The 16262-nt window shown below is 37.3% G+C and overlaps 1 protein-coding gene across 1 annotated transcript in view; it reads left to right on the forward strand.

Annotated features, from left to right (window-relative positions):
* The window catches only part of LOC114069799 (macrophage mannose receptor 1-like), a 30169-nt gene extending 14169 nt beyond the window's left edge, over nucleotides 1-16000 (forward strand). The window contains exons 18-30 of the mRNA XM_027906838.1: nucleotides 773-840; nucleotides 1505-1605; nucleotides 2314-2456; nucleotides 3973-4087; nucleotides 5288-5436; nucleotides 6998-7100; nucleotides 7931-8163; nucleotides 9700-9865; nucleotides 10846-10998; nucleotides 11252-11368; nucleotides 12094-12261; nucleotides 14016-14057; nucleotides 14470-16000. Coding sequence (XP_027762639.1) covers nucleotides 773-840; nucleotides 1505-1605; nucleotides 2314-2456; nucleotides 3973-4087; nucleotides 5288-5436; nucleotides 6998-7100; nucleotides 7931-8163; nucleotides 9700-9865; nucleotides 10846-10998; nucleotides 11252-11368; nucleotides 12094-12261; nucleotides 14016-14057; nucleotides 14470-14708 — 1797 coding nt within the window. The 3' untranslated portion in view covers nucleotides 14709-16000. The remainder of the gene's footprint in view (nucleotides 1-772; nucleotides 841-1504; nucleotides 1606-2313; nucleotides 2457-3972; nucleotides 4088-5287; nucleotides 5437-6997; nucleotides 7101-7930; nucleotides 8164-9699; nucleotides 9866-10845; nucleotides 10999-11251; nucleotides 11369-12093; nucleotides 12262-14015; nucleotides 14058-14469) is intronic.
* The last annotated feature ends 262 nt before the right edge of the window (nucleotides 16001-16262 follow it).

Here is a 16262-nt window from a genome sequence, read left to right on the forward strand (position 1 = left end):
GTGAAATATTAAAAAATAGTCCCCCTCCTAAAAGGAATCAATGCCACCTTTTATCTTTTCATGGGCTTATTTAGTTAGAAGCTTTACCATAATCATTATTTTGATAAATTGCTATGTGTAGACTAATTCCCAGCTTCCTCTGAAGAATACGCTCAGGGCACAGCTTTCAAAGACCTTGCTCTGTTTAGCTGAAAGCTGTAATTAATGATTATGTTTTGCTTTCTAACTCATTCTTTTCACAGAATTCAATAAAAGCTTTTTGTCAAAACATATCTCATATTTTAAGTAAAAGGTTCAAGACAGAATATTTTCTAGTAGGAAGAGGATGACCTAATAATAATATGCTGCTTTGAAAATAGTTTCATAGTGTTAAAACTGAATTTGATTCCATTCATTCCTCCTCCATGACTAAGGACTAAAACCCACCATTTACTTGTAGCCTTTCAGCAAATTCTCACTATGCTTTCCTAAAACTCTTAAAAATATTCTTATAAGCCTGCTTAAGAGGTTTTTCTTAACATAGCTTTTTGCTTAATTTCTTTTTCAACTCACTTTGCTTTAAAAAAAAATAAATATTTATACTCAAAAATGTAAGAAAATTTAAAATTTTACACTTTGCAGTTCAGGCACATAATTCCAGTAATTCCCTGCACATTGTATATTATGCAATTGTATAAATAAAACTGCAGCATTTTTTTGAGAGTTTGCTTTTTTATTTGAAATCTGTTTTATACAGATCATTAAAATTGTGCATTTTTTTGGTTTGTTTTAGATTTTTTATAAAGACTGGGGAAATAACTTCTATATTGGCTTAAGTGTGAGCCTTGACAAAACATTCCGGTAAGTAAAAACAAATTAATTTTGTCAAACTCATAATGTGAATATTTGGCACGGTTGGCTCAAGGAGACAATTGAAATTCAATGACTGACACAACCTGTCTACAGCCATGTCCTTGGCTACTTTTTTGAAAATAAATTTGCGAATCACCAAACTAGGAAATTATTTTTGCATAACTGGAAAAAAACCCCAACAAGTAACTAATAGATGTATAATAGTAAAGATTTCTTTTGCCTAATAAAATGGTTCTTAGTGGTTCTCAGTACCTGGTGCAAGACTTTTTGTTACCCTACAAGTTCTTATATTATTGCTTTTATATCCAGGAAATCGATAAAATAGTCTCAGTTGTCCTTTTCTGTGCTCCAGATAAAGCCAAGTTGAGTGCTAGACTGGTGCATTTCCTGCACACTCTCAAAGTTCAGACAAGGAAAGGCTGGAACAACCAGTTAAGATGATTAGTTAGACCTAGACAGGGAGAGAGTTGATATAAAGATATTTTTTTAATAATTCCAGTGAAAGGTCTTGGTTTTCTTGTAGCAGGGAACAACATGTGTCTGTAAGCTAGGATACAGGAAATTTAAAATACAAAGCTCAAGTACTTGCTTTGCAAAGAAATATTAACTAATTCAACTAAGAATTATTATTTCCTCAAATTACTTCTTTCAGGTGGATGGATGGAACCCCAGTGAATTATGTTGCCTGGGCTCCAAATGAACCCAATTTTGCAAATAATGATGAGAACTGTGTGGTCATGTATACCCATACAGGTGTGTATAGTGTAGCAGCATTTAATCTGCAGGGTATGACAAGGCTTGGGAGGGCTGCACAGGCAAGGCTGGGAGAGTTATAATACTGAGCACACTGATGTTGCATAGAGTATTCAAAAAGCAAAGGAAAATAAATTCTATTCTCTTCTTTCATTTATGCACTTTAAAAAAAAATGAATTCCATGTAGCTAACACATTGGTTTACATCTGCGATTTGATTCCTAGTTTTGTCAGAAAATTTCGATGTGAACAGATCAGGTAAACGTCAGGCCATTTGCAGATTCAGTATTGTTTTTCCTCAAAAGGTACTCAGAAAACTATAAGACTATGAGAACCTCAGGTAGCAAGGCAACAAGGACTGAGTGCCTTGTATAGGTAGAGTGATTCTAGAGATCTTACAGAACTTGGAGAATTAAGCATTTGAACTAAAACAGCCCTTTGACAGTGCTAAGGTTTTGCAATATTGAAATATTTCTGGGTTTAAAGAAATTATTCATATTCAGAATTTTGCTGGAAACCCGAACATTTCTAAGAGAGAGACATAAAAATTATATATTATTATTTCTGGGGGAGAGAAATACAAATACTGTAATCAGTTCTACTTCCTATGATAGATTTTCTCTAGGAAAGGGCACTTTTATCTCAGTCTCAGTTATATTTTGTCTTTTGTTTGTTTGTTCATTTGTTTTAATTCCAATCTGCTTGCAGGTACATGGAATGATCTCAACTGTGGGAGTGTTGAGTTATTCATCTGTGAAAGGCTTAACAACACTGTTCGTCCAACTGTTGCTCCCACTTCACCACCACCGAGGGGTGGGTGCCTGGATGACTGGCTTCTCTTTGATAACAAGGTGGAGTATGAAATGTCAATATACTGTATTTTTAAAAAAGTGGAATAAAAACGATGAGTTTTTTGGTTGAAGCAGGATTTTTTTTAAAATACAAATCCTAAACCATGAATTATAAGCTGCTATTGGGATCACAGCAGTTATGAGGGAGGACATGAGACATACAAGAAGAAAGCTTCATCTTACTTTTTTGCTAATGTTTTATGTTGCCAAAGATGGCTGAACAACCTTCCTTGTATGGAGCTGTTGTATGATCTTGTTTACTGTGCTGAGGTTATCTGGCTCTCACATATTGCGTGGAAGTCTGCTTATCCCTTGCCTATTATGCACTTGCTCTCCATTAAGACACCTTTCCTTGAGCAAATTTGTCTTCTTTTTTTCCTAACGAAACGCCTGTTAAGGTTTTTAAGTAATGCAGTTATAAGATTCACTGCACTTTACTATGTACCATCACTCCAAGCCTTCTCAAAAGACAAAACTTCAGGATAAGAGACTGTACCTATTAAACATCCATAGATTTTTATCAGTGAAGCTATAAAAGGTAGAAAACAACAGTGTACACTACAATACTAGTACTAGAATATACTAGAATACACCTAACAATGAAGATAATTCTCACTTGCATTACTTTGTCTAGCTCTGTCTTTCCTTTGGCTAAGCCAAAATATTTCAGTTTGATAGAGATCCTTTGTTTGAGATCCACTGGCTGTTGTCTCCTTTTTACTTCCGCAGTCACAAACTCAGCATATTCAATTTTGTGGTTCTCTGTAAAGCTAAAACGTCTCTGTCTTCCTCACATCCTGGAAGAGGACCTTTCAAAGGCTCCTCCCTTGACTCCTTCCCAAGTGTTTATTCACTGCTTCTGACAATCACGACACTACCTTCCTTTTTTGCTCAACTTTTCCCCAAATTGCCTGCTTAACTTTTCTATTACATGCTTTAAACTTTTCTATTACATGCTTTAAACTTTTCTATTACATGCTTTAGTTAGCACATTTACATTGCTTGACTTTACAAAGCTGTCTGATGATGTCTTAGTTAAATCTCATAAGATTGTATTACAAAAAATGGTAAATTATGGTTTTCTTTATAATATCAAAACCATTGTCTTTCTGTGATTATACTGGGAGAACCAAACCTGATTTGACAGACAGGGCAACAGGAACAGAGATATTTTGATTAAATAACATATCTTATCCTTGTCTTCTTCAGCATTTCTCTCACAAATTTACACCTCAGAATTGTGCTCAGAAGATTAATGCAGTTTCTGCTGAGACCAATAGACTGACATATTCTTTCTTCTAAGTGTATGCTAAAATATTGGCCTTTATACTAATTTTCTAGTATAGATCTTCTCTATCACTAAAACCTAAAGACAAACTAGAAAGTACTCTTAAATCAGCTAATTTCCCTTTTTACTTTAAATGTTTGGCTTATCTTGTTTGTTACAAACAAAGGTGCTTTCACCAGAAATAAAAACATCCTCCATTTACAGAATTGGCACACTTCTCTTTTTCAGTGTTTTAAAGTATTTGGCCTTAATGAAAATGACACATTGACATGGCATGCTGCACGGAACAATTGCATTGATTTTGGAGGAAACCTGGCTACTATATCAAAAAAAGAAGTGCAAGGTATAAAGTACCAATGTTTTGATACTGAATGAGACACCATGATAAAAAGATTAAAACAGATGTTGTAGCTTCTGCAATATATGCTATTATTGATTTGATATTAATATAAAGTTATGTTGAATGAGAAATTGAGTCTTTGGAAAAAAATGCATAGGTTTTAGTGTCTTGATTAACTTTGAACATCAGAGTTTTGGGGTTAATATAGGATGTAGTGTTCAAATATTAAAATTTTACATTTGGGGCTTGTCTTATAATAAAATGTCCACATTTTCTTTTGTTTTAAGGAAGCAGATAATCTTTGAGGTCCCTTCCAACCTAGGCCATTCTAAGATTCTATGTAAAAATAGTACACAAAGGGAGTAATACCCAAAATCAAATCACCATGCACCCAACTGCTGAGCCAAATACTGTAGGTGTCAGTGGAGGACACATCCTCAGGCAGCAGAGGACTCCAGTGCCAGAGTCCCAGCTTCCCCCTATTCCCCTTGCTCTGCTGGACTTCAGCCTGCTAGTCTTGTTCATCATCTTGCAGGCTTTTTAGGAGGTCTCATGTTTCCTTGGGAGTTGCACTGCCTCAGGTCCTGAGGGTCACACACAAATCATCTCCCAGATACCTTAATCAGTGATAGTGGTTTATACTTTTTTTTTCTGTAGCAGAGAAAGGACATCATTTTAGTGGAAAGTCAGTTTAAGCAGGAACTAAGAGAAAGAGTATCTGGTATTCTACAAAGCTGGGATCACAGTTCATACGTACTTTGGCATTAAGTAGTTTTATTTGTGTCATGCCTGTTTAGAAATGAAATTTTAAGCCCGGTTAACAAAGAAATTACCAAAAAAAGAGAAGGGAATACAGAGTCTATAGACTCATTTTCTATGTGCCAAAGTTTATGTACTCTTATCAATTTCTGTAATGCATTAAAACATTTTCCATGCTTCCTCAGATGATGAACAACATGAAAGAGTATACACATAAATTTGCATTTTATTAAAAATTTGACCATCATTGAGTTTGTAAAGACTTTTTCTGATTTTAATATCAGTTGAATGATCATCTATTAATTTTATTGTTATCATAAGACTGACACCTTATTACAAAGAAAGAACCAAAACTCATCATCCTGATTCCAGGCACTTTAAAGTCTGCAGTGTTGGAGAGGGTTCAGTTTCCTTCCTTATGTAATATTTCTTTTTTTCCTTCAGCTTTCCTCATGTCCCTCTTAAAAGAAGCTGCTACTGATGCTTGGATTGGACTGAATGACATAAATCAGGAGCACACGTACTTATGGACAGACGGAAGTCCAGTGGATTATACAAATTGGGCAAAAGGTTCCCGAAGTTATTATAGTATGGTAAACATCCATTTTATCACTTAAACATTATAACTTTGGTAGATGGCTAAAATGTATGTAGCTACTATGATATTTTCTGGTGGTTTTTTTCCCTTTGTGAAGACTTTTAGTAATCTTGTTGCTTTATAAAAGCAGAGTGACCATGTGGGAGATCTATCTACACACTTTTTTTTCAACTTCTGTGTTTTGTCGTGGTTCTATATGAACCCAGACAAAGGTTTGAAAGTATTATGCAAAACACAGACAAGTGAGCAAGTTCTCTCACTTTACCATGACTCATCAGGAGATTCAAATAAATAATAGCATAAACTATATAATTTTGGGATGCAGTGAATGTTATTTAGATTTGTTAAAAATACTCAGATAACTGTGTATATTGACATTTCTTGGCACTGAATTTGGTAAGATAATCCTCAAAAGAGGGAGAGTGGCTCTTCCTCTCTGATTTGTATCCTCCTCTAATCTTCCTTCTTAAAGATTCCATCTATATTCTTTGAAACTTCTGGCATGGCTATATCTTTTTGTGTTTAATTGTAAGATAAAACTTGTCTTGCAACTGTAAGAGCATTATTTGGTAATTGTAAAATGGCTAATGTAGAATACTGTCCAAGAATATTATTTCTGTAATCCTGTGATAGCTTTACCAAGGATCTCTTTGTTTCATAACACAATTGCTTCAAGTTCAGCTAAAGTGGAAAAAAGTTCTATGAGGTCCAACTTCTGCTGCCATTGGGCTCGAGCTGGATTTTAGGATCTCCAGGACTTTCCCATCTCACGCATACAGAAGGCTGCAGAAAGTTGCACTGCTGAATTTCTGCAGAAGGCTGTGACCATTCCCCTCCAGAAATTGTTCCACAACTTTCTTCACTTGCAGACAAGACATGGGCTAGTGCCCTGATGGGGTTTAGAAGTAGCATGAGGCTATACTGATGTGAGGTGTGGAAAGCTGCTGTCTCCTGCTGCAGAAGCCAAGCAGCAACTTCTCATGCTGTGGGTGGAAAATGAGGAAGGTACAAAGTGCAGTGGTAAGGGTTTCAGGAGGTGTCCCCCACAAAATGTTGTTTCTGACAAACCACCTCTACATTACAGCACTGTGGTGACCACTTTGGTTCCCAGTGCTGAACTGGGGCAGGAAGAGGAATTCAGCTCTCCAGGCAAGCTTCAGTGCTGAGGAGAGATTCCCTGAAACCTCCAGGAACACAGCAGCAAATCTGTGGTCCACACCTAGTACACACATATCTACCTGCACACATGCACACACATACACAGTCATGCACAGAGGGTATGTATGCACAGATAGTCCCAGACACTTCTTCCTGCCTCTGTGCTGTGCTTTGCAACTCCCTTCATCATCCAAATGCAAAATTTTCTAGGGCTGAGTTGCAAATGCTTGTTGTGACATTACTGTGCCTGACCATTGCTTGCATGAGTCCATATATGCATATATCTGACCTTCATCTTATTCATCTGTATGTACCTGCATTAGATAGGCGAGTCTCTGAATCCTGAATGTTTCCTACCTGTCCACACGTTTTTCTTGTTAATCTCATTTGTCTTGTAGGATGATTGTGTCTTTATGATGAAGAACCCTATTGAACAGGCAGGGAAATGGAAAGATGAAGGATGTAAAACAAGCAAAAGTTACATATGCCAGAAAAATTCTGGTGAGTTTCCTTTTACTGCTTTCTAGTACAGGTGATTTATTGTGGTTATTTCAAACTCATGTTCAGAGTGACTTTCCTGTAATTCCACCCTAGTTTAACTGGAATTAATGAGAGTATCACATGCACTATGGACCTTTTAACAAAATACTCACACTTTTTTTTTATTTCTTTCTGAGAAAATCCTGTAACCTTTCGTATTTTAAGGACTAGACCTGTAAATTAAAAAAAAATCTATGGATCATCATGTATTTTACTGCTTTTGGCAATCGTGTGGGCAAGTGCTTTGTCTTTATATGGGTAAATTATTCAAAACTGGAATTCTACTGTTATACTAAAAGCACTGCTACTTCTTTATTTTGTAAAACTGCCCAGCTTGATTTCCCTTACATTCTTTCTCAGGCAATTTCAACAGCAGCAGCAGTTATATCCCTCTGCTTGCTCACAGTGTATTTATTCCTGTTCCTTATCAGAATGCTACTATATAATGGAAATTGCTACTATATACTGGAAAAAGTGAAGGAATTGTTCCCTTTAATGCCTACATTGGTACAATATGCTTTGGGTAGGTCTGGTGCTTACAAAGTGCGTTCCTGGAGACGATACAGATCTTTATGCTAAAAAATAATTCTGACAAGTATTAGAAAATTTTGTCACAGTACATGAAAATGTGACATTCATCACTGCAGCGATAGTTTGGACATACCTAATTTGTTATTGCAGTCTCTCTTAGTTGTTTGACTACTCCAGTAATTAGATTTTCTCTTAGTGTTGTATGTCTGAGGCAATATAAAGTTTGACTTTCCTTTTGGTTTTTTATTTTCTTGTTACAGACCCCAAAGTGCACAACTCCCAACCCACAGCTCCAGTGCTTGGCTTTCACAACTATGGTGATGACCGCTATGTAGTCATCAAGGAGAAAATGAGCTGGGAAAAAGCAGAGAAGGAGTGCAGGGACCAGTCTGCAGAACTGGCCAGTGTCTTGGATCCTTATGCTGAATCTTACGTGTGGTTACAAATCGTAAGACTCGGGGAGCCTGTGTGGATTGGCCTTAACAGCAACACAGTGAGTCTACTGAATGCTAGTGACAGTCATACCACTGTCTTAGATGAGTTATCAGTCAGATCCACAAATGTGTGGCAGAAGTCAAAACCTTTTGGGGGATACTGACTTCCCTCCACTTCAGGGCATTTACACATTTAAGTGTTTATCCATAGTGTAAGTGAGAACTGCCACAGCCCATAATTAAAGGCCACCAAGGATGTATCTGCTGCATCCACAGTGGCTTCAGTGGTAAAGCACTTGTGGAGTTCCCACTTCCTACGCTATGGTCTACCACATACTCGTGCAGGGGTTTGTTGTCATTTCTGAAGGCACATCGTTGAGCATACCACAGGAAAAATTGTGTTAAAAATAGTCCTTTCTTTGTGAATTTATTTTAAGTTTTTGTTTAAATTCACAGCCTAGCAGAACAAGAGCTTGTGCTGGGCAATAGGGAAAAGAGTAGGCAGGAGCAGAGCTTTGGCAATGGGGAAACCTTGGGCTGGCTCCTGGAGCCGAAGCCAGTGTCTTGTGTAAAACTGCCAACAAACTTAGCTTAGAGTGGAAAGGTCTGAAATGGGAAGCAGCTAATAAAGACATGTAAAAAAGAACATGGATAAATGTGATGTAGCTAGATATTTCTGGAACTGAAGCTGTGGGGAAATCAATAGCGAGAGGTAGAACAAGATCTTGGTGGGACACAGGACTGAGAGAGGGAGCAGGTGTTGAGGTGAGAGGAACCAGAGCCACACCTCAGTGAGAGCAGTCACTGCAAAACCAGGATTAGGCAGAAATCCAGAATGAGAGATAGCCAAGGGCTTTAAAGGAAAGGAGACAGGAAAGCAAATGGCACAAAGGGCAGGATGGGAGCCTGCCTCCAAAGATCACAGGAGGATGGAGCTAGGTTGCACAGGATGGAGCGACAGAAGCCATGGATGTGACTAATGTCAGTCACCCTCTGCAAATAGTGGTGAAATTCACTGATAAAATACACACTTGGCTACTCTGTAGTAGCTGGGCCTTGCAAGACCTGGAAACATATTACAAGCCCTGTTAACGTGGGTGGCAGGGGTCTGTGGTGCCTGCCCCATGGAAAGCCTCATCAGTTTTTCTCTGTCCAGTGAAACTTCTGCTTTTTCTATTTGGTTTCTAAATACTTGGAGAAGCCTGTGTTAGAGGAATGCTGACAGTAGTTTCTCTGTAATCTTTATTTGATCTGTGTGTGAATGTGGACTCATTTGATAAAACCTTCAGCTGAACATTCATATTTATTACCACAAGGCCCTTTGCCCCTTTAGTGCATGAGACAGATGGTGTGAATTGAATAACATAGGTTTGCATGCTAAATAAACATCTGTAGGACCACTGCCCTAACTGCTGGAGAGAGTGAAGTTTGGACCAGTTTGTTATGTATTCATGGATTCAGAGGATGAATTAATTTTGTGCAAGAAACCATGATTATTATTTTTCCCAGTTTACACATATGTTCAAGTATAACCTTAATATTCTTTTCATCTAATTCTTATATGTGACATAATCTTTATTCTTATTTGCTTTTAGAATGGTGGCCAATACGTATGGTCAGATAGAAGGAGGAGCAGGTATCTTAACTGGGCCAGTGGAGAACCAAATAAAAACACAGCCTGTGTCTATTTAGATTTGGATGGGTTTTGGAAGACAGCATTTTGTAATGAAACATTTTCCTCTCTCTGTAAACAATCCAATGGTAAGTTCTGAATAACAGAAATGCGATTTGGAGGCTGGAATTTAAATTAATGGCTTTATTTGAATTTAACTTTTCTACATATGCAAAGATTGTAATAGATAGTATATGCCCTGTGAAAAACTATTACTTTTTAAAGGAAGAACTCTCAGACCCAGTATGTCTTGAGTGATGTGCAGGAATTTCATTGCACAGGCCAGTCAACATGTGAACATCATAAAAAAAATTGCAATATTTAATGCCACATGCCATGGGTTTTTTTTTGAATCCTTCTTTGTTAAGAACTGCAGAAATTATCAACTTTAGCCTCACTATAAATATAATAATAATACACTTTCACACTTAAGGGTATCTTTTGAAATAATGCGAGTTAAGCCTAATCAATTAATTTATGTTTGTTGCTGCTGTTCAAATATTTCAGGACTCAAATGTTGCATGTAATTTTCAAACATGTTTTAAATTATATATTAAATTTATATTTCCATCATACTTTACAGCAAATTTTGTATTCATTTAATCTCTGCTTTGGCTTTAATCAGGTGATACAACAGGTTCTAAATTCTGCTTTTATGTTGTTTAGGATGTTTGATGTACAAGGACAGGTACAGACAGCTTCTCTGACTATCATTTTTACAAATTGGCTAGACACAAGCCACTGGCTTGTGGTGGTGGTGTTGAGATTCTTTATGTATATGACTCATTCCTCATTCTGTTTCACAAGTTTTAAGTAAAAATTGCCTTGCTGAAGACAGTTGCAGTTAGACTGGTGTAAGCTTTCTTTAGCAGATTGGAGAACCAGCTCTAAGCAGTATAGTTTATAACTAGTTTGCCATGTTCAGTTGAATTTTTTATGATTAGTTCAGTCTACAGAATATTTCTTTTCCTGGAATCAATGTCAAATTGGTTGGGCTGGTGTGTGGTGCAGGAGTACATATTTCCCTTGGCTTTTAAGACTCCACTGAAACTGTGGGTTTTCTTAATAGAGTTAATCCCTACTGAGCCACCACAGCTTCCCGGGAGGTGCCCTGAACCAAAGCGTGGTAGATCTTGGATTCCCTTCCGTGGTCATTGCTACTATGTTCACACCACTTCTGAGGAAAGCTGGCCTGATGCTTCCATGATGTGTATCCAAATGGGTGAGTGCCCTTTTTTCTTAGGATATTTCATAGTTGTTTGTGTGGACTTTTTAATCCAGCACCAAGTGATAATACATAGATGTGTGTATGAACATATCAATTATAAGCTACACCTAACTTAAATTTATTATCAAGCATTTCTACTATATGAAAATGCTGATCACTAAATATGGCATGACTGTTTACTGATGTAATTACTTTATAACAAAAAATCTTGCTGAAATTATATGCAATATTTAATTGATATTTTTAGGTGCTTCCCTGGTTTCCATAGAAGATTCAGCTGAAATGAACTTTCTCTTACTTTATTTGTCTCCACTTGCGAGTGACTTCAGAAAGTTCTGGATAGGATTGTTCAAAAATATTGACGGTAATTATTTCACAATGCATACTGAGATGAAATAAATACTAAATAAAAAGGAGTGAATACTAAATACAACTAACATACTAAATAACAGTGCCAATATGCTAAATATTAAATAATCATATAAAAGTCAACTAATAAATGTTTAATAGCTTTTCTGCTAAGATACCTAAAACATAAATCACCAAGAGGTCTAGGCTTTCTGTATCTTTGTTGAAATTAGAGTATATTTCCATCTGTAGAAAGTTCTAGCTTAGCACTTCACTAGTTGATTAAAATGTTTCTTATTGCTTTTTTAACTCAAAGTACTTGACATTTAATCACTGCAGTCTTCTAAGAAAATGTTGATCTTTGATACACACATAAAGAAAATCTCCTGGACATTCTGTATGCTTGCACTGCTGAGACTGGTTTATGCAGGTATTCTGCTTTCCTTGAGGCTCCCAGGTATGGCTCTGAGCACAGGCTTCAGCTAAAGGTCCTCAGATAGCCTGAGCATGTTTTCCTTACATCTCTGACAGCTATGGCCCTGAAGGCTAATGGAGTTAATTTTTGAGCATTTATATTTGGTACACTCCCACCTGAAAATCTCTGGCTGTTAAGAGCAAGAAATAAGCCCTCTGTGATGCCGGTTTAATCAACTAAAATATTCTATGCTTGATGTCATTGTGCCCAGCAGACTTATTTATTCCCCACTTAATTCACTCACTAGGTAGTACTTCTCATTTTAGGAGAATGGATATGGATGGACAGAAGTGCAGTAGAATATGTCAACTGGGAGAAAGGAGAGCCTACAGTAATTTTTGATGAACACTGTGTTGATATGGATGTCTCAAGTGGAACCTGGAGGACCTACTACTGCTCTGTTGACCAGAATTTTATTTGTAAAATCCCCAAAAGTAAGTTCTGGATTTCTGTGCAGTGGGTTATTTTACATATCTACAGTGGTTACTATACATCAAGCCAAACTGCTTATGCACTGGGTACAATTTATGCATTGATGCATGTGCATCTGTATCAAAGCCAAGAGTAACTTCTGATAGAAATGGTAAGAAATTATGTTGGAGAATAACCTGAACCACTGTTTCCTCCTCTCAGTTTAGAAACATTGGTTTCTTGACATTTGCTGCTCCCTGGGGTGAGGGAGAACATATCACTTGTTAAGAATGCACAAAACATTCATAGTCATTATGGTTAGAGGGCAAGGAGCGGTAGATGATGACTAAATGATTTAACTAGTGACTGCTGAGAAGAAGGCAGACACTCCACTGATAGCTAAGCCAAGGGGGAGCAGTGGGAAGTCACCGAGCTCCTGCAGAGACAAGGGAGGTCCTGCCCGTGGGGACAGTATTACCACGATGAAGTGTGCTGGAATCTTCTGGATGAGCAAGCAGAAAGCATCAAGTGAGGGTGAGCAGTGGGGCTTAATTAATTTCTCTGCTGACAAAGGCACAGGGAGACATTCTAAGACAACCAAGCAGGGCATTATGTTTCATTGGTAATGGTTACTTGTAGCCCTGCAGTTTTTTGGATGTCAACCAGTGTAAAATCTGAACGTGTCTCAGGCTGGGGTGAGTCCCGCTTGTGTGCACAGCAGAGTTGCATAAAACATGAAGCATGTAAATCTGCACACATGCAGTTTTCATGAGTCACTGTGTGCACACAGATTCAGCTGTGTTTGCACACATCAACTGGGAGACAGTATGAAATTGGCCACATTTGCCATTGGCAAACAGATTCATATAATATAATATAATCAGTGCAGTGTAGAACCAATTGAGTTTCCTGCTTGTGGATCTCCACGTTGGCAATGGAGTCACCTGTGAACTTTGTAGGGCACAGCCAGTCAATCCTGCAACTAATTAATTGAGTAACACTTCGCAAGCAATGGAAGTGTTCAAAGCACTGAATAGTGAGACAACAGTTAGTCTTGGGGGGGCGGGGTTTACAAGTATTTGTAACAAGTATATTTGATGGATTCAGCCTCAATTGTCAGGGAAAGTGTTTTCATATATTTTTCATGTCCATGTAGTGTTTTCAGTTCTGAGGCCCGCAGCATAAGAAAGACATGGACCTTCTCAGTTGGGTCCAGAGGAGAATTATGAAGGTGATCAGAGGGCTGGAGCCCCATCCCTCGGAGGATAGCCTGGGAGAGTTGGAATTGTTTAATTTGGAGAAGAGAAGGCTCCAGTGAGGCCTTATAGCACCTTCCACTAGCTAAAAGGGGCTCATGAGAGAGCTGGAGAGAGACTTTTTCCAAGGGCATGTAGTGACAAGACAAGGGGGAATGGCTTCAAAATGAAAATGAGTAGGTTTAGCTTGGATATTAGGAAAAAATTATTTATTCTGAGGGTGATGAGGCACTGGAACAGGTTGTCTAGAGAAGCTGTGGATGCCCCCTCCCTGGAAGTGTTCAAGACCAAGTTGTATGGGGCTTTGAGCAACCTGGTCTAGTGGAAGGTGTCCCTGCCCATGGTCGGGAATTAGAAGTAGATGATCTTTAAGGTCCCTTCCAACTCAAACCATTCTATGATTCTATAATTATTTAAAATTTGATAGGAACACAAAGTAGAAATTATGTATGCAGTATTCATTTAATCTTTGAACAATTGCTTTCAAACTGTATAATATATATATTTTTTTAATTTTAAAGTTGCTGAAGTTGAGCCAACCCATGATTCACCTTTCAATAACGGTAAGTTTGTTTCTTATAAGCCCACTAAACAGAAATTTCAGTAAGTTCATTGGCATTTATTACTTATAAGTAAAATTGCCTCCGGAAATGTTTCATTTAAATAACCATCTACCACAGATGATTTTATTTTAAATCTGTTGAAAATGAGAGCTTTTCCCTCAAACTGGATATCTTTTTTTTTTTTTTTAAATGACAAATGGTATATGAAGTACAATATAACGCTCCTTTTAAAGGGAACATAAAAGAGATTAAGCTCAATTTTGCATTTCCCATCTGTAACATGCATTAATTTTAACTGCTATTATGATTGTTCAGTACTTTTATTTTCACTCGGTTACTTAGGGAGGTATTTGTTGCATGCAATAGCAGTCTCTGGGCATTTGTAGTAATTGTTCTGCTTTGTCTTTCACAGCATCAAAAAAAGAAGCTGCTGCTTCATCGGCAAATGGCTTAGGTGGGATGATTTTTATACTGATCTTCCTTCTGCTAGCTGGAACTGGCCTTACCTTGTATTATTTCTATAAAAAAAGACGTGGTCAACAAATGTTTACAGCAAGTTTTGAAAATGCCATATACCGTGGTGACTCTGGAACTCTTGAATCAAATTGTCTTGTGACCAATATTGAAGAAAATGAGCAGGCAACATTTTAATAGGCTGGATAATCTTGGGCCTGATTTTGAAAAGAATTAAAATGCTAGCATATGAGACTTTTAAGGCAAAGCAATTCTCTCCTATGGAAATTCTAGCTAATTTTGCACAGGGTGCTTCTTGCTTTCTGTACTAGCAGGAACAAGCAATCTTGCAAGGCAGATCCAGAGATCTGCTCACAAACTGTAGTACCTGGGAGGATTGTTGAGCTTATACATAGACCTGCAGCTGTATTATGCAAGTGAACACTCAGGCAGCTCCAGTCTCTGCATGGGTCCAGCATCATTTTTAGGCACAAGAACCATGCTCATCACAGGCAATTTGAGAATATGCTCCTTAGCATGCTCCAAAAGTATCTTGATATCCTGAAAATGCCTCCTCGATCTCCAGTGGAGACTGGCAGAATTGCACAGGTTGGACTAATCTCCAAGCTCAGCTGGGGCAGATCCCTGTTTGAAGCAGGACCAGCTCCCTGGCTCAGCCAGGCAGCCTGCTCCAGTGCTGTGGATCCATATCTTCTTTTTGCTACTGAGGTACCACAGAAACCCTTTGTCTTGCCCATAATATCTGAATTAACATAATTTGCTCCTCTGTATATGACTCATAGAAAGGCAAACGGAAATTGTATTTCTTCTGCTATAATTCTGTAACATACACATTGAAAGATCAACTACTATAAGAGGTTGGAATGTATTGTTAAATAGTAATGCTTTATCATTTAAACAGTCTAAAAGGGATCTCAAAGGATGTTGTAAAAGGGTAGAAATAGGCAGGAGAAATTATACTTAATTCACACCTGAAAACTTGAAAAAATATATTCATGATATCTCCAATACCAGTGAGGATTTCATTCCTTTTTAGGCCATTTTTCAAAGCATAATGAAACTTACCATTAGAAAGTATTTTCTAATTTCTAATCAGATTCTCCCTGTGCAAGTCTGTTTTAAATCTTTCAGTATCTTTCCAGACTTCCATCATGATGGAACTGATGGCATTACATGTCATACTTGTCTACTGGTATATTCTCTGACTCTATAAACCCTAAAAATAGGCTTACATAGAGGTTGGGGTTTTTAACTTTCCCAGTGTATTTTATGGCAAATGTAAACAACAAAATAACTCAAAATTCTTAGTCTAGGGGATGCCCTTATTTAATTTGATACTTTTTGATATTTTGATCTTTTTGACAGATTTTAATTGTGTTTAAGTTAAAATATTTTGTGTATGTATGAAATACATGTAAATAAGTTTTTATTCTATGTTTGTTCACTAAATGGGAATTAAAAGGCTGATTCTAAGTAAAAGTGTATCTGTCTTAAACAGAAGAATTTATCATAACAGTAAAACCAGGAAGGACTTACATTTTCATACACAAATGAACATCTGTTTTTCCTAGTCTAATGTGTTCTAAAACAGTCTTTACCAGCCTGAAACTGTGTGTCTCACTGCTTCTTTATCCCTAACATTTGAAAGTTTACCCTAATAAATGTCTAATGAAAGTATTGGAATTTAAGACCTATGTGTCATTCTACTTTAGTAGTTTCTGAGACAGATTC

Source organism: Empidonax traillii, unplaced genomic scaffold, assembly GCF_003031625.1.
Source record: "Empidonax traillii isolate 1590-97213 ecotype Southwest subspecies unplaced genomic scaffold, ASM303162v1 scaffold1364:size121726, whole genome shotgun sequence".
Lineage (NCBI taxonomy): Eukaryota > Metazoa > Chordata > Aves > Passeriformes > Tyrannidae > Empidonax > Empidonax traillii.